Source organism: Cylas formicarius, unplaced genomic scaffold (assembly GCF_029955315.1).
Source record: "Cylas formicarius isolate icCylForm1 unplaced genomic scaffold, icCylForm1.1 PGA_scaffold_10__41_contigs__length_53128322, whole genome shotgun sequence".
NCBI lineage: Eukaryota > Metazoa > Arthropoda > Insecta > Coleoptera > Brentidae > Cylas > Cylas formicarius.
In genome coordinates, this window is record NW_026844214.1 from 5,901,004 (window position 1) to 5,927,791 (window position 26,788).

General features: G+C 33.9%; 1 protein-coding gene across 1 annotated transcript in view; it reads right to left on the minus strand.

Annotated features, from left to right (window-relative positions):
• The window catches only part of LOC132697924 (protein Wnt-5b-like), a 178,562-nt gene that overhangs the window by 48,786 nt on the left and 102,988 nt on the right, over positions 1-26,788 (minus strand). Inside the window, exons 4-5 of the mRNA XM_060663695.1 lie at positions 23,956-24,136; positions 6,430-6,541 (exon numbers count right to left, since the gene is read on the minus strand). Coding sequence (XP_060519678.1) covers positions 6,430-6,541; positions 23,956-24,136 — 293 coding nt within the window. The remainder of the gene's footprint in view (positions 1-6,429; positions 6,542-23,955; positions 24,137-26,788) is intronic.

Sequence of the window (26,788 nt, forward strand, 5' to 3'; positions counted from 1 at the left end):
TCTGTTCGCGTGTTTTGCATGTTTATTGGGTCGTCTGACGATTACACATTCGAGCGAGACAATCAAACGATCTTTCTAACCGAATTTACATACCTCCTCCAAAAGCTCCCTCCCCACCAAAAGCTTTTGTCTGTTTTTATTGTTAAAAAACAAACGAACAAGTATAATATCACGCAACAAGTGTGGAAAACGACAATTGAGTTACGAGATTATTTCCCACGAGCGGAGCGAGTGTTTAATAAACGAGTGACTTATAATACGACCAAAAATATAGTGCATTTATTGTTTTGACGTTTTAAGTATTTTACAGTACCTTAATTGCGGACCTTGGCAGCACCGTGGTAAAACCCATCCCAAAAGATATTTACTCTGCATTAAATAGGTCTTGCCTCAGATGGACCGTAACGAATATTTGTAGACACTTGAAATGGACCGTTTTAAATTATTATTATTAAATTAATAAATAAGTGGAAGCTTTTATATTAACATCAGGTGATACGTATCGTTCTAAAGAGTTTAATCTAAATTACAATATGTTCGTGTAAATTACGGAGATGTTTGACTGTGATCCTTCCAGTAAGTGATCCAAACATTCCTCCTAATAACGTAATTGTAATGGACAATGCAAGTTATCACAGTAGACAGTTGACTAAAACTCCTTCCTCATGTGACACAAAAGCCACAATCCAAAACTACATGTATAATAACGACATTTATTTTCACGAAGATTATGCCAAAAAGCAATTAGCTGAGGTTTTACAAAGCTTGAACCTGCAAAAGGAATACGTTTGTGATAATTATGCAAAAAATCTAGGGCATACAGTTTTAAGGCTTCCATATTACCACTGCATATTTAATCCCATTGAACATGTTTGGCACCAACTGAAATCTCCCATTCGTCGTAACAATGTTTTTCCCCGTGTTAACTCCAATGTCCTCAAACTTTTAGAAACCGAAATTTTTAACATCCCCCCACAAAGTTGCGCAAATTCTGTTAAACATATAGAAAAGGCAGAAAAATCGTATATAGTGATACTGATATATTATGTGAATAATTTTAAGTAATTTAAGTAGGTAATAAAAATAATTTGTAATTTTATTTTAGATTTAACCATAAATACATACATAAATAAATAAATATTGTTTAGTATCTTTCCTAACAAAAACCCCAAATAATTAAATTCTAAGCTGTCCGGCCACATATCATTCTTACAGCGTGCGCGGGTCTTTCCTTAATTCGTTAGTCACTTTCTTATATCTATGAAAAGACTTTAACGACAATTTAGAAGACGAACTACCTCAGCAAATAAGAAAACGGATCCATTTGTCTTCGGATGCTAAACAAATTGTTTTGAATATTTACAATTTTATAAGGAATTCAGAAGGGGAAGTAGGAGCAGCAATAAAAACAAGTGACATGACCAAAGGTTCAAGTGTGGAAAATAAACCGTTGCCAAGACTGTCGCCAAATACTGTAATGGTGCTGGATAATGCCTCGTATCATTCAGCCCAAATATTTCTTCAAATAAAGAAGAAATTAAAGAATTTCTGTGCGATGTATATTTTGATGAGAGCTACAGGAAAAAAACGACTTCTGGAATTATTCAAACAAAAACATTTTAATAAAGACTACAAAATCGATTCGATACAAACATGACATGACATGAAATCTTGAAATTACCACCGTAGCATTGTGCAGTTAATTAGTTTAATTTAATTAATTTAATACTTTATACTTACTTTAATAATAACACTATTTGACATACGAGGTGTGTTCAAAAAGTAAGGTGACTTTTGTAATTGGCGGTATTTTTTTTTTGTTACATTGATACACATGCCCTTAACATATGTTCACAGTCTCAGTCAGTTTGAACATTTACTTCTTTTTGTGAGACACAAGCATTAGGCGTGTTTTGTGTGCTCGGCGAATTTCTGCTGTCAAAAAAATTGGAACAAAGAATTTGCATATTGAAGTCCAGATCTTTCCCCACTGGACCTTTTTCATGGGGGACAATTAAAGATATGGTATATAAAGAAAGATGCAATAGGGTAAATGAACTACGAAGGTGTATTAGAGAAGGTGTAGTCCAACTAAATAACCCCGATTTTGTTTCTAATGATATAAACCGTATAGAGGTTGCTTATACAATGTGCATTATTCAAAATGGTGGACATATTGAGAACCTTTAGTAAACTTTGTATTTTGTTTTACCTTCGTTTTTACTTTAATTGTTACAGTAACTGTTGTTTGTTGCTTTTACTTGTTAACTTGTTTTAAATATTTAAACTTCCATCATAATTATATAGTTTACTAATATTTAAAAAATGATGACGTTTTACCTACAAAAAAGATCCATCACCCATTGCAAAAATCCTTAAAATTAATTGAAAAGTAAAAATGATATGCTTTTTTAAAATTCTTTAAAATAATTAGGTGGCAGTATTTCGAAAACCATTAGATTTAGGTATAGGACATATATATACCAAATTATAAATGTTTTGATCCGCTTTGAGAAAAAATATCAAAAACATAGGCGTCTTTTTTATAAAAAAAGAATACTGCAGGTTGAAAATAAAAAAAAAGATCTTTAATTTAAGACACCGTGTATAATTTTAATATGTATATATATATATATATATTCTCACGTATTGATTCACGGATGGAAAAATGTGATGACACTATATTCCGGGATATCATCCGTTCGCTCGTTGAACTCCGACTGGAATCCTGCATCCGACTGGAATCCTGCAAATCTTGCATCCGACTGGAATCCTGCAGACGTTTCGCCAAAATCTCACTTGGCATCTTCAATGCTCGCGCTCCGAAAACACTTCGAACAGTGTTCGAAGTGTTTTCGGAGCGCGAGCATTGAAGATGCCAAGTGAGATTTTGGCGAAACGTCTGCAGGATTCCAGTCGGATGCAAGATTTGCAGGATTCCAGTCGGATGCAGGATTCCAGTCGGAGTTCAACGAGCGAACGGATGATATCCCGGAATATAGTGTCATCATATATATATATATATATATATATATATATATATATATATATATATATATATATATATATATATATATATATATATATATATATATATATAAAAGCTACCTTTATTTTCTGGAAGGATTCCCTGTATATATAAAAAATAAATAATTTTAAAATTTAATTTAAATCATAAAACTTTTGACATTAATCTAGAAAAAAATGTTTCACCGATATTTTAATAAAAAATGGTCATGGTCATAATGAATGACTAATAACACAAATATGCGCTAATAAAATATCATTAATATCATAAAAAATTTGCCCTGAATAGTAATGTATGAATTTCACTGTTTATACACTATTTCGTAATTTTAAAGGAATTCCGTAGAATTCCGAGGAATTATCGGACATAATCGGAAATAAAATTATTCTTTGATCAAAGAATCGATATGATGCGACGTTTCTTACGTAATTGGATAGTCAAATAAGGGAACAACAAACCAGTGGAAATCGCGTCTCAATATATTTATTTTTACCTTTAATATGAATGAAACTCAATGAAAAGAAAAAGTTGATTTTTGGAAAAAAAATCCATACATATTTTAAAATACACACATAGCTAGTCGTTTTAGTCATTATTTTAGGTTAATTGAATGGTTAGTTCGTGATCTTAATTTTAAAACATCCTGTGGAACAATTACCCTACCATTTTTTTCAAAGGTTCCGGTGTTTTTGTACATCGGTTCATTTATACGCGCAAAATAAACACGTCAATACTTTAAAAGAGACACAATACCCATACTAGCCAGCATGTTTTCCTGATTTCGCCTCATCGGAAGTTAGGAGTATATGTTATATATTTATATATGTTATACATTAATAGTCCTCATGACGCTATTCATTAGCTTAATTGACAGTATGGACCCCTCTATGCAAGCAGTTACTAGAGCCAGAGGTGGCGATACAAAATAATAGGTTAAGTTTGTTGTAAAAAAATATTTCTTTAGGTTAGTTAGATTGAAATTAAATTGGTTTATTATAAAATAAATAAATTTCTTTTAAACCGATGACAATGACATGTTTATGCGGATAAAGAGATGAAACAAAAAAACAAACTGTAGAGAATAATGTTCTTAACGAATATGAAAAAGAAATAATTCCGTAATAATTCCACAGGCTGGTTCAACTGTATAATGAGTAAAACGCCAACATTTATCACACGATGAAGTTTTCTAAAAAAATTATGAAAGTCAGTCTAACAACAAAGCAGTTGTGATTCCTGAAATTTTGCCAAAACTTTCAAGTTTTGCGATTTTTTTTGCACTAGAGTGTATTTTTTTGTTTTAATTGCGGTATACATTTAATTTTTGATAGTTTGTTTACATTTCTCTCTCTATCCATTTTATTTCTTTGTGTTTTGTTTGTCAATAAAAATATTCTGTTTCTGGACAATAAAGCACGCTTTACCATCATTATCTTGCCAAAATCAAGCGAGATACGTAAAATCTTACGCGCAAAATTGTATTCTTAGTTTAAAATCGACAAAAAATTCGAACATTTAAAAAAAGTCAGTGGCGCGCTAATAACAAACGTATAAATCATTTTTTAACCGCGATCTCGGAAAATACTAGATACCAATTACAACTCGTAATTGCTTATAATCGCGAATAAAAACAAGTGCCCGGTTCATTATGGAGATTAATGAAGCCCGTCCTAGTTACACGCTTCGCCTTAATAACGGGTTAGCCATTGCCATTAAATCAATAGAAACCGATCTTTTCTACTTTTAGGAAGCACTTAAATCGATTCTGCCGCTGTTTAATTAAAGTAATAGAAACGTCCCGTTGCCGCGGATATTGCAAGACTTTTGCATATATAAGTAATTATTACTAAATTGAATATTGATATATGGAAATGGCGAACGGCCGATCGCCGCCGTCAAAAAGCTGCTTGCATAGTTTAATATTTGCGATGGATTACACAAATTGGATTACGGTTTGACAAATAGGTACCCAAAGGTTTGAGACCTCTGTGGGTCTTCTTGGTTTGTGTTTTCAATATGGATCTGGTTCAAGGATTCAAGGATGGTCTTCTGCACGTCCATGATTGCGCTTAGTCGTTGGTTGTTTACTCGATCCATCCTTGATTTAACGGCCGCTCTGCAACAGAAGTTTATTTCTAAGGACAGCAGTCTTCTTTCCAATGCTTTGTCTAGTTGCCATGTTTCGCATCCATAAAGGACTATGGGTGTAGATGCAAGTCTTTTGTTAAAATTCGCTGTGTGGTTGAATACGTAAGGCCCACTTGCTGCGATGGATGATCGATGACGTGTTTGGATCTTCGGCTACACTTTCGCGAACAATGACAATATTTGATCTGACCGACCTGCTCGAGCACGTTGAGGGACTTTAAGGTTAGTTACAGATCCAGTTTGCTCAAATTTTTGAACCACATTCCCAATTATCCTCTCAGAAAGTCGACTATTTTCATGATAGGCTTGAACAATTTTTACATATTGTTCAGTCGTATATTGCTATATGACTAATTTTGTTTATGTTTTGAGGTTAGAAATATCATCTAATAATAAACAAATACAGTGGCGTTTCAAAAATATTTCAGATTGTAATGTGGAAACTCTTATTGAATCACCCGTTAGTTCCGGGATGGAGGGTCTTCTAACATATCGCCTGACGTCAGAACCTATTAGATTTTATTTGTTTCAGCGCTCTATAATATATTACGCCATTTATAAATTCCCGTTTCACCATTTCAATTTAAATGATCTTGAGCAAGCTTTAAATGAAGTTTGATGTTCTTTGAAGTTACTTTGAGGTTACTTTACTCGAGCCTTATCCGAACCGTCCTTGTTCATAAGCAATTACTCGGCAGCTCTATTTTAATGAACAAACAGATATTGCTTTACTTCTGTTAAACGACTGATTAACGTATTTATAAATAATAATAATAAATCCAGAAACTCACCAAAATGTTTCCGGAAAAATATAAAGCAAAATTTTATTGAAAGTTTAAACCGGCTCTATTTCTATAACCTTGACTGCATGTCTTCCAAAATGTTGGATAAAATAACTTCATGATACATAATAATAATGTCGAAGGATAGATCTATTGCTGTCAAGTAAAAGGAAAATACAATGACAAGGACACACGCCAAAGCAAAGTCAGCCCAACGAATTCCTGAAAAACAGAAAAAATCAGGAGTTCTGTTAGAGAGAGAATAATGACAGGTCTACTGTTGGAGTAAAAAGGCAGTGAAGCTTAATGGGATGGAAGAAAATACGGAATTTGACAAGAGCCTCTCACGCGAAGGCTTATAGTGCATTTTATATGATTGACGTAACCCAATTAGAGGTAACCAGTTACATCAATGAGCCATATAATAATGGATAAAGTCACAATAGATCCTCTGGTTCGGAAGCTACTCACCCTCCTTCCAGCTTCGTTGTTGTGCAGATTCATGAGTGCCCTTCCCTGGTCTCTGCCGCCCTTTTTATATTTTCTTTCTTTTTCTCGGACGTCCACGAAGTTTTGGGCGAATCTGATTAGAGAAAAAGGACATTTGAAATCACAAGCTCGCAAATTATTTAAAAATATCAACAAAAGTTGCAAAACCGCTTAGTTAACTAAACCTGTGCTGCATCTAACGTTCAAAATAATCAAAAATAATCACAATTACAATTTCAGAAAATCATGTCAGGATTTATGAAAAATCCGTCAGATTTTCTGACTTAACGTCGGAATTTAAGTATAAAAATAATCAAATAAAAAAAATATAATGACAAACACACATACAATGTTATAATAACAATTATTTACTTCATAAACAAAAGGTTAAAACAAAGTATTTATACTATTCTATACTATACTATTTATAAAGATTTTTTCAAGAGATATTATTTTCATCTTATTTCAAAAAGTTGTCAAAGACTCACATCACCTCACATCCGTAATGTATATATGGTGACCTAGAAAATTTTTAATATTTGGTAAAAGGTCTATGAATTTTGTTTCAGTTATATAAGTTGTGTTAAGTTATAAAGTTATTGTAATCTTTAAATAAGTCGAGCTGACATATGAACAAACTTGGTTCCATTCAAATATCTCAGAGTGCCATGGACTGAAGAACCAGCTGGGAAAAAAAGTTCTTCCGTCTTTTTCCTAATATCTTTAGTATGGTGTGATATTAGAACAACTATTTTTCATTTCTCGTCCACACTAATACACAAATAATCCAACTTATCTCAATTTTTCTTGTCTTTTTGCGCCTATAACGAGTACTATGATTTTTTTTGCCTAATCGGTTGCTCTAAAAGAATGATTATTAAAGTACTGCCAACCTGCCTCTATTGGCTGGCAAGTATTTTTTGGTTCTTGGTTTTTATTGCGGCGATATGAATCTTAGCACAAAGAAGAGAATGGTCAAGTTTGGTAGCATTTCAGCGCTTTCGTGGGTAAATTTTCCTAGTTTGTAGTAGTTGTCTTTGCTTAACTATGTAGAAGAATTGGAAGTATTATGACTTAATGTAGAGAAAAACGTTGCTAGTGCTAGTGCTTAAATAAATAACTCAATAAAGGAAGAATGCAAAAAGTGCCAGTGAAACATAAAAAATTGCAACAGTATTTAAAAGTTTGGGATTTGCGAATTTTACCTTCTCAAGAAAGCAGTCCAAACACTAGGTCTTATCAAGCAACGTAAAATCAAAGCATCGATTAGTCGTAGTTTAGAACCAGTTTCCTATATAGTGAAAGGCTAATATATGGAACAAATTCATTGAAAAGCCAGGTATTGTAATTCCATCATGCATCCATCATAATTTTTTCTTGTGCATCTTTTGCAGTAAATTGAAATATATGTGGAAGTATATGTTGATACCAAGTTCATTTTTTTAAATGGAACACAATTTTTTTAAATATATTTTCGAATCCTGTATCACGAACAATTCAGGTAGCATACCCCAGCTAAGCAAGTAGTACTATTTCTATCGATAAAGAAAATAAATATGGCGCATCTAACTCAAACCCAAAGAATTGAAATTGAAATTTTATCGGTTATGGAGACAAAGCCAGAACTCAAGAAGTTTGTAATTTGTTTAACGCAAAATATCCATATCCAAAGATCACACGACCAAAAATTGACAGAATTTAAAGGAACGGCACATCAAAGGAATTATTTTTTCAGGTGTTAAAATTTACAGAAACAGGGCATCAAAGAAATTATTTTTTTATTTGATAAAAATGAGCACCATTAACTTCTTAAGAATATTAAAACTTAAAAACCTTTTCAAATGATCACTCAGGTCATTTTACAAAGTTAAATATATGCATATTTAATGATAAAAAGGAACAAAAGACGAAAAAAATTGCGTGGCAAGTTCAATACAAATATTTATGATACCGCGAAAGTCAAAGGGATATTTGTCCAACATGAAAAAATTGAAGAGATTAGACGAATTTTCAAATAATAAACACATCTTTAGTTTAAATTTTGGTTAGACTCCAGAGGATAATTCTACGAAACTTGCAAGAACCATCGCCTTGTTCACGGTCGATAAGATTATTTTTAATAAGCTTTCGTGCAGATACACGCAAACCAATATAATTCAAAATCGATAAAGGCAACGGATGATTAATCTAACATGAAGATGATGAATGATGATTAATCTAACAAAACTAACACAGTCTACTTGCCAATGTCCCAGAAAAAATATTGAGAAGGGTCATGCAACCACTGTAGGTCTAAATCCCGACTGCTTTGCGGGGATTATATTGAAGTAGCTATCCAGCTGGTTTTTCAATAATTTTCTTTACGAACTTTGAAAATATTGGCAGAATACTTATAGGCTAGAGGTTCTCAGCTGTAGCAGGACTAGGAATTTCCGATTTTTCTAGACAGAAATTTATGGCATGTGTAAAGTTTGGTAGCAAAAATGGTAGAAAGAGCCCAATTGTAAAAATATTAATACTGTCCATTGCGGTAGCTTCGGTTTTAATATTATTAATAATTTCTTTTAAACGTTGAAATTTTAAACGATTTTCCATAATATCTGGTATTACATTATTTTCATAAAACCCTTGACTCTCGTGAGCTTTGGAATAGAGTTCAACAAAGTGGAACCCTGGATATAGAAACAGATGAAAGAAGCACTTAAGGACTTAAAAAACCGAAGATCGGCTGGTAAAGATGGAATACAGAATGAATTATTGAAGTACGGAGGTCCCAAGCTAATTAGAGAACTAACAGCGTTTATAAACAAGATAATACGAAGACCACAAATACCGGAAGATTAGAGGAAAAGCATAATGATGCCACTTTTTAAAAAGGGAGAGAGAGACAACAAAAGTTATGACCAACAAAATAACTCCACTTGTAAAACTCTTTAAAGAACACAAGGTTTCAGAAGTGTGTTATTCTTCATAGATGAAGAAAAAACATTCGATAGAGTGCAGCTAGAGGACGTGATACATATACTTTATAACAGAAATATCCCATTTGATATAATAAAACTAATCGAAAATATATACAAAAGAAATAAAATAGAAGCAACAGTAAATTCAGAACTAACAGAGCATATAGATGAACTATAGGTATTAGGCAAGGAGATTCACTAAGGACCTTATTATTTAATGTTATATTAGACGAAATAACTAAACAAGTAAAAACAAAAAAGTGCTATAAAATGGGTAATAAAGAAATACAAGTGCTGCTTTACGCCGACGATGCTGTATTGGTAGCTGAGAGTGAAGATGATTTGCAGAGGCCACTACAACAGTTTAATACAAATGCAAAGAAATTTAATATGAAAATATCGGCCAAAAAAACTAAATCACTAGTAATCTCTAAAGAACCAATTAGATGTAAGCTGGAACTTGATAACCAAATTATAGAATATCAAAAATTTAGGAATGAGATTATCATATGATATTAACATAGAGGATGAAATAAGAGAACAAACTGCAAAAGCCAATAGAATCGCGGGATGCCTAAACGATACGATATGCAAAACAAATGAAATGAAAATATTAAGGAAAATAGCAGAGAAAACAATCTATATAGAAACAAATGAAAACATAAGAGATATGTGGAATTGAAAACATTAACACCTGGACAAGAAATAGAAAGCAAGAATGGAATCAACATATAGATGGAATGTCTGAACAATGGATACTGACATAGCAAGAGATAAATCGCCTGCCGGTCGGAGGAGTATATTACGCCCAGGAAAAAGATGGAACGACAATTTGGGATAGAAATTACATTGGAGTAAGACAGGCAGAAGTGCCTAATATAGAAGAAGAAAAAGAAGAAGAAGAAGTAATCATTAATAACATCTACATTTACAGCTATTAGGGTAGTATGTTTTCTCCCTTCCAACTGCAGCGGTAACCATATTTTTAAATCTTTTGTAATTGCCAAAGTCAGCGGCAATTTAAGTGTGTTTCCTTTTAGTAAACAGTTATCTCTAGTTGGCAGACTCTGTGGTTCCTTTGCATACCTAATGAGGTTTTACTGCTCCACACCTTTCCGAAATAGACTATAAACACGAAACGAGAGTTGTGCAGTGCGCGACCAAGTGATCGACGTAATCGTAAATTTCGTTTTTATAGTTGACTAATTGGGTGTATAAAAACGACCGGGGAAAACATTCGAGAACGATCCGAGAGTTCGGATTTCAATCCGGACGGATTCGTCACGGAGACGGGACGAAATTGGACACGGTCTGAGCCCTCAGCGTAATAAACGTCAATGCACCCTAAAGACTATCTGTCATCTGGATACCGAGACAAATTATTTAAGCCAGGGAGTTACTGGCTCCGGCGTACGCTTTGATCGTCCACGCGGCAGCCTTTGCAAATTCTCCGCAATGTCATATTTCGTAACCAACGGACTTTTTGACAGTGGGGACAGCGCCGCATTTACATACCTGGGGGTCCTAGGGCACTCAAAAATTGGTGCACCCCATGACAGTTTTTGTTTCTTTTTTAACAATACTAGTATAATAAAAATGTTACGTCATATTTTATTTTTAAAAAATATAAGATATATAAAATCATGCCATCTTTTTGATTTGGAATTTAAAGACTCGCCAACCTGTAGTAACTTTATTTATAAATATTTTTCGACTGATAGGGATTCAACATTGGCTAGAGTAAAAATAGTAAGTTCTTTTTGAAATTATTTATGCGACTTCAACCAAATAAATGTTTTTTTAAATTTTACAAGATGTTACAGACTGCAGAGAGTGTAAGTTCTTTTTTAAATAATTCTATTTTCTGATGTGGATGAAAATGGATAAGTACATAACGCATATCGTTAAACCCTACTTTATGTAGGATATTTGAAAAAATTTTATATAACCATTTGATAATTTAATTATACCAAAAACTCAAAGCGTTTTCCGAAAGAATTTTGCGACAACTAATTCCTTATCTATTTTATCTATCTTATCTATCTATCTATCTATCTATTATTCCTAATCCCTTATGAGTGTGACCGACGACATTTTGCGTGCTTAATTAAACTATTATGGTTCTGATAATTCAGCTTCTCTTATAAGTTCCTACGTAGACGACGGGTTTCAGTCTATACAGTGTAATAATAATTTATCTGATAGGTACATATTCAATCTGGGATTCCACAAGGTTCCATCTAAGGACCCTCACTCTTTCTCGTTTATAAGGATGTTCTGTTCAATTTACTGAGACACTGTAAAATACAGGCAGTCACTGATGATACTCAAATTTGTTTTTATTTTGATACGAAAGATTTCTTGTAGGCTATTCGATTTATTAATAAGGACTGTGATCCTTCTAACGAACACAACTTGAAACTTAATAATGAGAAAGCTCATTGTACGATTTTTGGGAGCAAGAATAAACTATATAAACGCAAATCTCTATAGACAATACTAAAATTGATTAACATGATGAGACAAAACTTGGATATAGTTATCGATAGTACTCTTAGGTTCCAAAGAACTTTTATGTCTCTTAAAATGCTTTACGGCAACCGAAACATTTTAAATTTTAAATTTGGGTGAAACCGTAGTATTGTCATATTTTAATTGCAATCATTGCGTTTGCGGTTGTGTGTACGGTATGAACACCAAAAACAGAATACCAAGGGTCCAAAATATCTGTACCCGATTTATATGTGGTTTAAAAAAGTATGATCATGCATCACATCTATACAACGACTTGCAATGACTTGGACTGTACAACATTTTGCATGTTTTTATATAAAATTATAAAAAACAAAGGCTCCACCCACTCAGACTCATAGACTCATAATTCAGAGAAAGTTTTGACTAATTTTAAAATAGAAAATTGTCTTTTTTCTGAAGCGTTAGTCTGAAGGGTTGTGTAAATATTAGGAAACGCTGTGCTGAAGTAATAATAATTAATAATAAAGCATTCCTCTCCTAGTTCTTCATTAATATCATTTTTATAGAGTTTTATTAAAGTGGGTAATTTTTATAGTTATGAAGTTGAGTTAAAACGCTGAAATGTTTATCAATAGGGATCTACTTTTCTAACCTTTTTTGCGCTTCATTATTAATTGTATCTATTATAACGAAATACCTATTAGCTTTGAAATTATTTTACCCATTGAATTTTATGTCAGAAATACCATCATCATACTTACGCCTAATACTAATATCTAAATTGTAAAATGTTTTTTTCGCCTTTGTAATAAGCATGTCGGGATAATTTGTTCTTTTGCAAAAATAGACAGCGTTAGTAGTCATCTTCCGACATTTTATTTTACCGAAAAATTGTTGTTGAATTTATATGGTATTTATTAATATTTTATTTTTTTAAATTAGTTTTTCAAAATGTCCACCCAGTTGCTGTATACATAGTCCAGCTTTTCTTAAAATTTAATTGGTAGCTCTGCTGAACAGCCTCAGAATCAGCACGAATAATTTCTGGGGTACCCATAATTCTAGCTCTGTTTTCAATACTTTCGGCATAAAAAGTTTTCAGTTTTTCCCATAAAAAGGAATCTAAGGGATTAAGGTCAGGTGACTTTGCTGGCCAAGGTAATGCAGAACGTCTTCCAATCCACCGGTGCGTATAATTTTGATTAAGAAATTCATAAATGCATAAGATTCAGAGCCCCCTGGACTTTTTAATAATAATACTATCAGCCGAACGTAATACTGGAGCAACTAATTGAATAAAGTGGTTACTATTTAAAATTTTTGACTTGAAATTACCCCAGCAACACACTCCCAAGCTGTGTGTGTCGTGGCACATCCTGTATATATAACAAGGTGCTCCATTTGAAATAAAAAAGTTGGTAGTGGTCACGGCGAAACGAGTTACCCTGTATACATGGAAATATAATAAATGAAAATTCCAAATTAACCTAATTTTTGTTGAATTGCTTCTATTTCCTGAGATTAGATAGCGATGCCTCATAAACCGGCCACCCAGTACATATTCATATCTAAACTTTTCGATCTTAGATAACGATTTTTGTGGCAAAAGCGGATACAATAGGCAATAAATAAATTTGACGTAATCGTGTTAATTACGTTTGAAAACTTCGTAAAAGGTAGTCATTTTAAGTAGAGCGCGAAGATTTATAACATATTGTTACTTTTATTGCCACCGGAGTAGATCTACAATATACGATTTTAGTTGGCCGGATAGGTTCGATTATGATCGATGATGATCTTACCTGATTAAATATTAAATCAACCAATGAAGTACGCAAAGCTTTCCGAAACAAACAGAAAAATGTATGCACGTCTGTTTAAAAAAGCGTATCCCATACTTAAGAAGAAATATATCACCATATGGAGATAAATCTGTCACTTATTAGTCTTTACGACTGAGTCATTTAATTAACGGCTATAAGCCATAATAGCTGTTTCTTATAGATATCAAATTCCCGATAACTTTAATAGATTTAAATTCATACACGGTTTATTAACAGTGCTTTCCATTGGTGGAACGAGTGCCACAACCAAACAATTTGCACCAATATTTATTATTTATAATTTAAATTAGCAAACTTTTGGCAATATAATAAATCATTCATGAACAACTACGAAAATCGTATATCAACGTCAATTTAGCTTAGAACTTCTGGAAGGGTTGTGTGAACAATTGCAACTAGTGGACTGATCAAAACTAACCAACCTATAAGAGGGCGCTGAGATTGTTTTGATTGTTTTTTAATACTCTAATACAGTTATTCGCGTGTATGGTTTTCACGGACGAGAAATTAGACGATGTAATAATTTTTGCAAGAATTTGTAGATGGCACCACCTGCTCACACTTTTTGCAAAAGTACCATCATATTTTTTTTGTATATTGTCAAATTTAATTTCTGACAAGGCAGGATTTTTTTGGGGAGTTTTCTAAGTAAAAAAAATGTTATTGACCTGCGGAACTCACCAATACCGAAAAAGACAGAAGACTTTTTAAGATAAAAAACATCGGACTTTGTTTTCTATTGATATAAATAACAAAAAACTATAATAAAAAATTTTGTTAGAGAACTGTGGTCAAATCAAACATTATTTAATTTACTAAAATATTAATTATTACAAAAAACAGAAAACCATGCACTTCGATACATTTTTTAATTCCATTAATGAAGGATTGTCTTGTTCGAAAAAAAAATCCTGAATTTTATGCCAAAGTTTCTCAAAGCTTTTTATTGGGTCCACTGGATTAAAATCCGGATTACGTTCCGGGCATTGGAGAAGCGACAAATCTATGAAATCGTGTTGTAAACAATGTAATTAAAATGGTCCTGGTACATAGTTATTTACTATGACTGTGCACGCGTTTATCTTGAATTCGTGCTGAAAATGTATTTCCCATATAAAACGAGGATTTTCCAATTCCAACGAATATCTGTTATCTGTTTTGTTAACAAAACTAGCATCTTCATTTCGCTAGTTTCAAACGAAAGTAGAAAAAATTATTGCTTCTTGTTTCGTTGTAAATAAAGACAATACTTTCTTTTTATTGTCACCACTGGAAAAGCACATTCCTTCTTAATTTAGTATATGCGAAACCTCCATTTAAAAACTTTTTAAAGATGTAGCTGAAAAGACCAATTAAACCCAGAAAAATATAGATATTATTATATACCAAGTTTGTCGTTAAAATAGAACGAAATAAATAAAACACTATTTTCAGAACGCTTGAAAGAAACAAACACAGGAAGACAGTTAAATTAAAATTTTTACAACGAAAGCCAAAGATATGGTTTTAATTAATACTATTGGAATGCTCACCAACACGAAACCTTTTCTTCTCATTTGTCTTTATGTCGGTTTCTGATTTTTGAATTCCTAATTTTCTATAACACTATTAATGATTTATTTATGTATTTGATATTAAAAGAATGTTAAATATAGCCACAAGTGGGCGTGTTTCTCTAACATGTCAAAAGTCTTAAAAGAACAGGAAGAAATCTGTTCTATTGGTCATGAGTGATGGTAATATTGAAAATTGGATAGTTTTTAACTTCCAATACGCGTTTACTATGTAAATGCATGGAAATGCATGGACTTTGAGGAATTTGAGTAGCTAAAATAGCATTTTGTTTGGATAATCACTCGTTATTTTCATTTAATGCCAACATTAAATTGTTTTAGTACTTATTTAATAATGATTGGGAAGTAGCGTAGGGTAAGGTCTCAGGTAGGGTAAAAATAATACTATTGCAATCAAGTTTAGCTTATATGTATTATCTTGAATACATATATTAATTAAATATTGTTACACATAAATACATAAAACTAGTGAACAAAACGATTTACTTGTAAAACTTTGTGTTTTACGGCATTCTGCCATTTTAAATATACAAAAATCAACAATAAACTAGAAATCCCTATTTTTGGATATATTAAAGAACATATTAAAAAACAAAAAAATATATTAGGCATAAATAACAACTATTTATAGGTGGTAGGTAAATAATCATATGTACCCTCGCATGTACATAATATAAAAAATACATATTACTACATATACTTAAATCTTTATTTTACAATTTTACCATACTTTCTATTTTTTTTCTGCGGGTATCATACTTCCCTTTATAATTTATTATTTGGGGTGCAGAGATGGGTTCTGGCCGGGGTTCTGGAATGGGTTCTGGAGATTTCTCTAGAATTTCACAACTGTTGGCTTCTTCAGAGCTTGACTCAAACTTTTTTCAGTCAAACTCAGGATGATTGGCGAAACGTCAGCAATTTAGACTCAGCAAAAACCGACGCAGGAGGAGTCCAGAAGTTTTGTAAAAAGTATTACATTTTCGAGAACTTGCTTTTTCATCAAAATAGTTGTTATTGCACCAATATATGGCACATCTCGTTCCAGGCATACCTAACTATTTTTTGATGTAACTTATCCCACTGAAAAAGGTAAAAGAAATGCATTTATTACCTTTACCAATATTAAAATGTGTAATATTTTGAGCTTCCTTCCTACCTAATAACACCGCTAATAAGTAGCACGAACACAAAACTTTTAAGTCTTTGTCTAAGGTTAAAAATACTGTTTTTCTCAGTTCTCGCCATTCAAGCACATACAATTTTAAAGTATTTGTTAAAGCTTAAAAACACTGGTTTGTCCAAGTTTTTTTTTACAGAAATACAATTAACACAAACATAAGCGCACTACTCACTAGTTTAAATCATTTTAATTGTTCAAAGAACACAAAATACAACGCTTTAATACGCCTTCAAATGCATTGACAGAACACACAAAAACCGTTAGAGGACTTCGCTTACGTCACAAGCGACCACGTGCGATCGATAATTTTGGCGAACGTATGTCATGGGATTGGGCAATCCTATTAGGTTTACGATTGTTGGCGCATGCGTTATAAAAACGCAACATCAATCTCTGTGCCATTGTTGTTTTCATATTTGGTGTCAATATCTCCGTACTGTATTCATAAACTTGCATAATTTGTGCTTTCAAGATTCTTAGAGAAACAGTGATGCCTATATATTTGGCATTTAACAAATTGAAAAATAGATTTGCACAAATATTTACATGTGAATTTACTAAACAGAATTCCCTACATTTTGGGTAATATGTTTTAGTGCACAAGAATTACAGAAAATGTAAGAAAGCAATTAAGATACAAGATAAAATTTTTACTAGAACTATCATAAGATATATCCCTTGTCAATTACCGTCTATAGAACATTATAGAACCGTCTTGAACATTTCTTCACTTAGGCGGTTCATGTGCGATATCTAGCATCTCAAAGTTATTTTCAATGGAGGTTAAACTTATGAGTTTATGAAAACTAACGCTTTGGGCCGATTTACAAAAAAAATAGTTTACATAAAAATTGCATCGTATCTACAGGGCTTGAAGAACAAAAACGCTAAATTAATTACAAAATTATACTGATTCCGACGTGGGTGCTGCAATTCTGTACTGCTTTTCAGAACTTGACTCATTTTTTGAATGAAAAATAAAACCCGCATCCAAACATCGACGATTTGTCAGCGGCCATGTTGTTTGTTAAAAGCCCCAAGGCCTTATGGGTCCTACGTCAGAATTTGTCATTAGACCCGCCATTGGTTAAAAACGAAATTTTAATTCTCGCGCATGCGCACGTGGAACGAACTTTTTCGAAATTTTTTTACATAGTTGCTCCATGAGCTCCTGTACTATCAGCATAAGCAAGGCCATTATATATCTAGTAGCTATATGGTATATATTATTATGGACGAATAATTATAAAATCGGGATTAGCAAATATCTCCCGAATTGTTGCTCTACTTAAGTGCGATAGTGTATATTATTGGATATTGTGGAAAGTGTTAAAAGAAAGTACGCGCGCCGCTGGCCGTTATTTGCGTTGAGCAACACATCAGGTGGACAACTGGGTACTATAAATAATTATTATATGACCGCGCTGAACCACCACATTGACAGGTGCTTTACGGGAGCAATAGTTTATTGTCTGCGTAAATTTTTTACGCGTTACAGGCTGCGGCCCACGGAGACGTAAACAATTAGTTTTTAAATTAATGCGACTAACTCTTCCCCGGACCGGCATTTTTAATTGGATCGTAAATATGCTACTTATAATAAGGACTATCGGAGAGATTGTCTGCGATATGGTATCGCCTATAATAGAAGACCATCGCGATGTTTGTTGAATTTATCTTTCCTCACGAGGCGTCTATTCGTAACAAACAATTATATATTAGGAGCTAGTACCAAATAGCATTAAGAGCAATTGAAGGCTATAGAATGCGAGAATAGTATATTATGTATATTATGCAGTATATAGTGCGGTAAACGGCATTTGACTCACGAGTTTGAGAATGGGTATCCAGTAGATGACATATATATATATATATATATATATATATATATATATATATATATATATATATATATATATATATATATATATATATATATATATATATATTCTCACGTATTGATTCACGGATGGAAAAATGTGATGACACTATATTCCGGGATATCATCCGTTCGCTCGTTGAACTCCGACTGGAATCCTGAAGAATATCCCGGCATAAATTTGTACGGGTTTCAAAATCTCTTGCCCTTAATTCCTGCACTACCATCATTTTGTATGGATGCATTTGCAGTGTAAAATTCTTCGAACACTTCTATCGGGTATTCCCAAAGCAGCTGCATGCTTACGAGCAAAGCGCCTTGGAGACTGTTGTACGGAAACTCTGACTGCATTCACATTTTCCGGTGTTCTTGGTCGGCCAGTAGATTTTCGGTTAAGCGTAGAACATGTTTCCCTGAAGTGTAAAACCCACCGACGAATTGTTTTTCCATCCGGAACCGCGAAATGCCGACCAACATCAAACTGATTACGAAAGGCGCGCTGCGTCGCTATTACAGATTCCCGATTTCTAATAAACTCCGTCCCTTCAAAATCCGAAACGCAAGCCCAACAATCGAATAGCTCTGTTAGTCATAAAATCAATGTGATATGTAAATGTGAGCTCCAAATCGAACCAAAATCCAAGATTTTTAACTGTCTATATATATATATATATATATATATATATATATATATATATATATATATATATATATATATATATATATATATATATATATATATATATATATTATATATATATGATTTACTTCGAAAAGAAAGCAATAGAGAAGGCAAATCTGAAGCCAAAACTATGGACAAGATACGTTGATGACGTATTTGTTGTATGGCCTTTTGGCAAGGAGGAGCTTTTGAAATTCCTAGATCATCTGAATTCCATTCACCCAAGGATTCAATGTACAATAGAACTTGAAGAGGATAACAGTCTGCCCTTTTTAGATGTGCACATCACAAGGACCGAAGATGGACACTTGGAACACACTGTCTATAGAAAACCAACACACACTAATAGATATCTGAACGCTAAATCTCATCACCACCCATCACAGATACAGGCAGTGGCAGGCAAATACATTAATTGCTCGGTCCTTCAGGCTCACAAACGAGAGGAACAGAGATAAAGAACTGAAGAAAATTAGTACCTGTCTTCAACAAAACGGATACCAAAGGCGCACCATCAACAAGGCAATCAATAAACAACAACAGCCGCAGCAGAGAGTGCAGGATGAGACCCAACGAAGATCGATCGCTGTCCTGCCATACATCAAGGGGGTTACTGACAAAATCGGCCGAATATTACGGAAACACGACATATCAACGGCAGATCCCACGACATATTTGGAGAAAACAACTAAGTCCAAAATTCTCGATTCATCAATAAACGAGGATGCAAAGAAGAAACTTATTCCGAGGGAAAAATCGAGTCGTTGCCCAAAATTCTACGGGCTCCCAAAGATCCATAAGGACGGGGTTCCCCTGCGTCCAATCGTAAGCGCCTTTAACTCACCATTATGCAAGCTGGAAAAACATCTGGCCAGTGCACTTCAGCCTATAGTGGAAAAGGCAGATTCCTATGTTAAAAACTCAGAACATTTCACTCAGATTTTAGGTTCTCTCAGGATGGACAAGGACGACATTATGGCAAGTTTCGATGTCAAATCCCTCTACCCGAGTATTCCAGTAGAAGAGGCACTCTTGCTTATAGAAGAAAACGAAGATCTTCCGCCATACATAATGGATCTGTCAAGACATTGCCTGAAAAACGCTTACTTTATGCACAACGGGAAAATTTACCGACAAATAGATGGAGCAGCAATGGGATCATCTCTCTCACCTGTGATTGCCAACCTCTTCATGATTTACTTCGAAAAGAAAGCAATAGAGAAGGCAAATCTGAAGCCAAAACTATGGACAAGATACGTTGATGACGTATTTGTTGTATGGCCTTTTGGCAAGGAGGAGCTTTTGAAATTCCTAGATCATCTGAATTCCATTCACCCAAGGATTCAATTTACAATAGAACTTGAAGAGGATAACAGTCTGCCCTTTTTAGATGTGCACATCACAAGGACCGAAGATGGACACTTGGAACACACTGTCTATAGAAAACCAACACACACTAATAGATATCTGAACGCTAAATCTCATCACCACCCATCACAGATACAGGCAGTGGCAGGCAAATACATTAATTGCTCGGTCCTTCAGGCTCACAAACGAGAGGAACAGAGATAAAGAACTGAAGAAAATTAGTACCTGTCTTCAACAAAACGGATACCAAAGGCGCACCATCAACAAGGCAATCAATAAACAACAACAGTCGCAGCAGAGAGTGCAGGATGAGACCCAACGAAGATCGATCGCTGTCCTGCCATACATCAAGGGGGTTACTGACAAAATCGGCCGAATATTACGGAAACACGACATATCAACGGCATACAAACCTGACCATACCATCGGAGCAATACTAAGAAACCCAAAACAAAAAATTACTCTGGAAAACCAAGGAGTATACAGTGTAGCATGCGGATCGTGCAGCCTGACGTATGTGGGACAGACCAACAGAAGGATTTCAGCCAGGCTCGAGGAACATCGTTTAGCCATAAGAAACAAACAAACAACATCTGCTTTGTTTCAGCACCAACATCAGACAGGCCATAAAATTGATTTCGGCACTTGCAAACAAATAGCTAATATTCCTGATTTTAGGACTAGGATTATACGAGAGGCCATCGAAATAGAAAAGTCCGGACACCTCAATACGAGAGACGACGCTCTGCATTTATCCAACACGTGGAGAACGATAATCAAACAGCAGAGCGATGCGCAGCAGCCAACGGGGACATCGCAACTACGATCGGGCGAAATTAACAACGCGACAATTCAGGGGGCGGAGCCACCACCCCCCACGCACAAGCAGCACCGTTACCATCTCCGGCGCAGAGTATAAATACCACACGCACCGCCGATAACCTCCCAGTGTTCGAAGTGTTTTCGGAGCGCGAGCATTGAAGATGCCAAGTGAGATTTTGGCGAAACGTCTGCAGGATTCCAGTCGGATGCAGGATTCCAGTCGGAGTTCAACGAGCGAACGGATGATATCCCGGAATATAGTGTCATCATTATATATATATATATATATATATATATATATATATATATATATATATATATATATATATATATATATATATATATATATATATATATATATATATATATATATATATATATATATATATATATATATATATATATATATATATATATATCGCTCACATTTACATATCACATTGATTTTATGACTAACAGAGCTATTCGATTGTTGGGCTTGCGTTTCGGATTTTGAAGGGACGGAGTTTATTAGAAATCGGGAATCTGTAATAGCGACGCAGCGCGCCTTTCGTAATCAGTTTGATGTTGGTCGGCATTTCGCGGTTCCGGATGGAAAAACAATTCGTCGGTGGGTTTTACACTTCAGGGAAACATGTTCTACGCGTAACCGAAAATCTACTGGCCGACCAAGAACACCGGAAAATGTGAATGCAGTCAGAGTTTCCGTACAACAGTCTCCAAGGCGCTTTGCTCGTAAGCATGCAGCTGCTTTGGGAATACCCGATAGAAGTGTTCGAAGAATTTTACACTGCAAATGCATCCATACAAAATGATGGTAGTGCAGGAATTAAGGGCAAGAGATTTTGAAACCCGTACAAATTTATGCCGGGATATTCTTCAAAACATTCCCAGAGGCACTGTATATATAGTCCACAGGAACTTCATGACCGACCTCTTCACAGTCCAAAAGTCACCCTCTGGTGTGCAATCTCAGAGTTCGGCGTGTGGAGTCCTTACTTTTACGAAGAAGTTTGAATAACGGTAACAGTCAACGGAGATCGATATTTTGATATGCTTAACAATTTCCTGCGTTCAAAGGTGAACGAGTTGAACAACGATCAAAGAGAACATCTTTGGTTCCAGCAGGATAGTGCTACATCGCACACAACGCGTCGTTAACTGAATCTGTGTGTCTTTACGGGGTGATCTCGGCTGACCGCCACGTTCGCCTGATTTGTCGCGTTGCGACTTTTTTCTTTGGGGTTACCTGAAAGCGAGAGTTTTCACACATCGTCCGCGGACTTTGGAAGAATTAAAGGCAGCCATAAGACAAGAAATTGCCTCAATTCCCCAAGGAATGATCCATCGGGTAATGTGCGCTTCCGCGAGAACCTACAAGAGTGCATCGACAATAATGGTGTTCATTTAAAAGACATCATTTTTAAACATAACGTTCCTAAATGGCATAAAATGTGCATGTCAAAAATAATTTTTAAAAAATCTTTGCTTTATGTAGTTTGGTTTTTATTAACATCCCATATAGTACCTATAATTTTGCCGCACCCTGCATTTTAAAAATTGTGAATGTAAGTAATAAAAAACGAAAAAATAAAATAACTTTTCTATCTCCGTTAGTTTTGATTTTAGGCCAAAGGATTATTTGACTAATTGAAATATTTTGATACAAAGAATATGCTGGTATTGTATGCGCCATTCGTTTTGAAACACCCTGTATAGAAGGGAAGTTCGACCTACATTAACATATGCCGCAGAGACAGATCAGACTAAAGACCATGCAATTGGTAAAACAAAGTGGAAAACAAAATGTAACAAAATCGGTTAGAATTAAAAAAAAACATTCTGGGATAAACACTTAAAGAAAATGAACGACAGATTGTTGGAAGAAGATCCTGACGACGACCTCCCAAGAGGTGGAATGAATGCTGGACATCCTCATCAGGAGAGGACAAACAGGAGATACCATATGGGAAACCCTATTGAAAGAAGAACTTTCATTCGTTCGTTCATTTCCTTTGTAACAGTCCCGTACTGCAGTGGGCTTAACAGCCATCTTAAACTTTTAATGCGATTGTTTTCTCAAATGCATCTAGCAACGTCTTTCACTGTTATCGCCGCCTCTCTTTTCCCAGCCTCCATCTTGGAGGTCAACTTCTTCACCAGAAATCCATTCCTATAGCTAATAGACGACGTTCTTGTCGACGGTAGGTAAGTTTCTACAACTCTGCGCCATATGCTATACTTTCACGATATGTTTTGTTCTGCGTATTATGTTATTGAAGAAAATTTTACTATAATATAATTTTAAAAAGGTACCATTACCACGATATTAAATGATATTTACTTGTGTTAATTAATTCTCGCTTTTTGAGACAAACATTTATACTTAGTATAATTAGAGACGTGATTTTCCTACATCTAAATTCTAGCAGTAACTATTACTTTTATATCACTTTCAAAAATATCAATTTTTCCAAACATAATTTCGATACTTTTTGAAGTTTGTCCAATTAGAATACTTTTATATAAGTAAATAAATTCTTGTGATACTTTCGTTTTAAACAGAGGCTGTAAAAATTACCTGTCATTTATGAGGAATAGATATTCCATTTCCATTGATAAAATTTGAGTTTGTTTGGTTTGTTTCGTTATCGAGTTACCTGGTGTTTTCAATTTCGTTTAAAAAAATTTCTAGACTAATTAACATGATATACTTACTTGTAGCCGTACTCCAAATTGTCCCCACATCCTCCCCATACCCAGTCCTTGCGCAGATCTTTGGGCCTCCGCATCCTCGAACATCCGCAACTCGTAATCTGGCCGTCACGGCATGCCCTAGAGATGGAATAGACCACCCCCGCGGCAGCCAGAGCATGCGCGAAAGCCATTTCTCTGCTACCTGAAACAGCGAAAAAAATTGAGCTGTTGCACTTTAACTTTGCAAGTCAATAGATTCTTTCCTTTCTCTTAATCTTCAGGGAGTAGGAAAACGTCACAACGGATAGAACATTGACCCACATCAACAAAATCTAGGAATTATTATTGATTCCGATATCTAAATTCACCGAAATCTTTATTCACTGATCTAAGCTTTTAAATTTCACCCAAGTCCAGCATTTGCTGCTTACTGATCTGCAAGCAATATTTTTTTTTGTTTGTTAAAAAAATATTATTTACTGGCTAGGCTACTTTTGCCTCCGCCTCCGTAGAGGAGGCAATTTCAATTTTCCCAATAGACATTCGTGGGAATTAGAAAATTCAATTCAACCATTTGAATTTCCCGATAATATATATAGATATTGGTTTTAAAACGTCCGTCGACGTCGTCCGATTTTCAATCTCCATTCCCCCATGTCATTCCACGGGACTTCCTCCAGTCCTCTCTCTTTCTCTCTCTGATTGTGCAGTCTAGGGTTCCACTGACTGATATATTTATTGCCAAGTATTTTTAGCTTTGGCAAGATTTGATGACCCTTCTAGAGCAAGTTCTTGTATTCCTCCGATACCCATGTACTTCGTCTTTAAGATGTCCAGTTCTAGGCCCCATTTTTTGTACTCTTCAATTAGCTTTCGAGTCACGTATTCTATATCTGTAGTCTGATAATCTGATCGTCTGCGAAATTCAGGGTATGCAGGCCCGATAATTTTGATGCATTTTGATATACATACTTACATTTTTTACCACACCACTTTAAAGATTGTGGCTAAAAGAAATGACATGATACCTTTGACTGAGCACAATCTCATTTGGTAAGAACTTATCTTAATTCAAACTTTCCCCATTGGATGGACAAAAGAAGTCCGCCCCTTAAATTATAATCCAATGGATTTTTTTTATTTTGGTGACATATTAAATCAGCGGTTCGCAAAAAATCTATTAAAAAGTAGTTAATAAACAAAAAAAATGTTTTCTTATAATAAAACATCCTTCAACCAATTACAAAATGTATAGAAGTGAATGGTGGTCACGTAGAATATCTACTTGAAAATTTTGTCTTTTATAATAATTATTAATTAATGTAATAATTAGTTAATTAAATAAAATTTGATTTTATTACGATTATGTCCAACAAAATTTTCTTTATTTTGGATTTTCATTAGTAATAATAAGGGAGAATACAATAAGATGTTTTTTTTAATTTTTAAAAGTCTTCTTTCTTTTTCAATATTCACTGGAAATTATTAGTGAGTAAAAGTCTTCTTCTCCTTCTTCCTCTTTCTAACATGGATACCATAATATTAATAGGCTACTGTTAAGTGTTTGTCCCAAAATCTTCGTCTTTGCCTCACAAACCTTGCTGTGTTTTGTATTCCGCAGTGCTGTCTGATGTCCTCATTCCTTATTCTGTCATGCAAAGTTTTACCCCGTATAGTTCTTAATATTTTCGTTTCAACTGTTCTCATCATTTGAACAGTTCTGTTTGTATCTACTCTTGTTTCTGCTGCGTATGTTATAATGGGTCTTATAGCCGTTTTATATATCTTGATTTTGCTCTCCATATTAAAGTTTTTGTTCTTCCATACAATTTCTTTCACACATCCCGCTATTTGTTTGCTCTCTTACTTCGTTGAGAAGGATTATGTTACTCGTTATTTTTGCACCCAGATATTTAAAGTGATACTATATATATTATATATATAGTGTGATATCAAGTGATATTATATATATTATATATGAAAGTAATATTTTTTAATATTAAATTAATAGTCAAATAGCGTGTCAAAATTTTTACTTACTTAGAATAAACGAGATATCTTTATCTCGTTTATTATTTGATTTCGCGAAAAGTGTTAAATCCAAAGTTATAGAAGGGATCAAAAGAACAAGTTAAAATTATTTAAAAATATACACGGTCATTCATAAATATGTGGGAAATCAACATTATATATTTTTAAATGGAACAGCCTGTATATTATGGCATTAATAGATACTCCTTTTTATACTCAATCGCTCAATGTAGGGCTGTTATCGTCTATACTATAGCGTTTTCGGATTTGTGACAATTTTGTGGTGTGTTTAATACCCAATATTTTTGACACAGTTTCCGCCATCTTTAATTTTATTATGGCAACAATTTTATTATAACGTCTCCTCATAATCTGACAACTTATCGGAGTTATTTTTGAAAAAATGTGTATAACTCAAAAAACTAAACTAAATTTAGATAATATAGAATGCTAAATACAGTTAAAAGAGCATTAACACGAATAATTACATCATGGAAATATGTAATTATTCATGGACAATTCATATTTTCATATTTTGATTCCTAACTAACTAACCCTACATTGGATGATTGAATACAAAGGGAGTATCTATTAATGCAATAATATGCTTATTTAAAAATATATAAGTTTGGTTTCTCACATATTTATGAAAATAATGTTAAATTGTTTCTTTTAGTCTTATCTATAATTTTTGCATTTAACGTTTTTTTCGAAAATAAATAACTCTTTGGATACCTTGTATAAAGAAGAATTTACTGATATGTTCAGTTTTATTAAACTGAAGAATTTCCAATATCCGAGTCATCAGTATCGGGTGAAATTG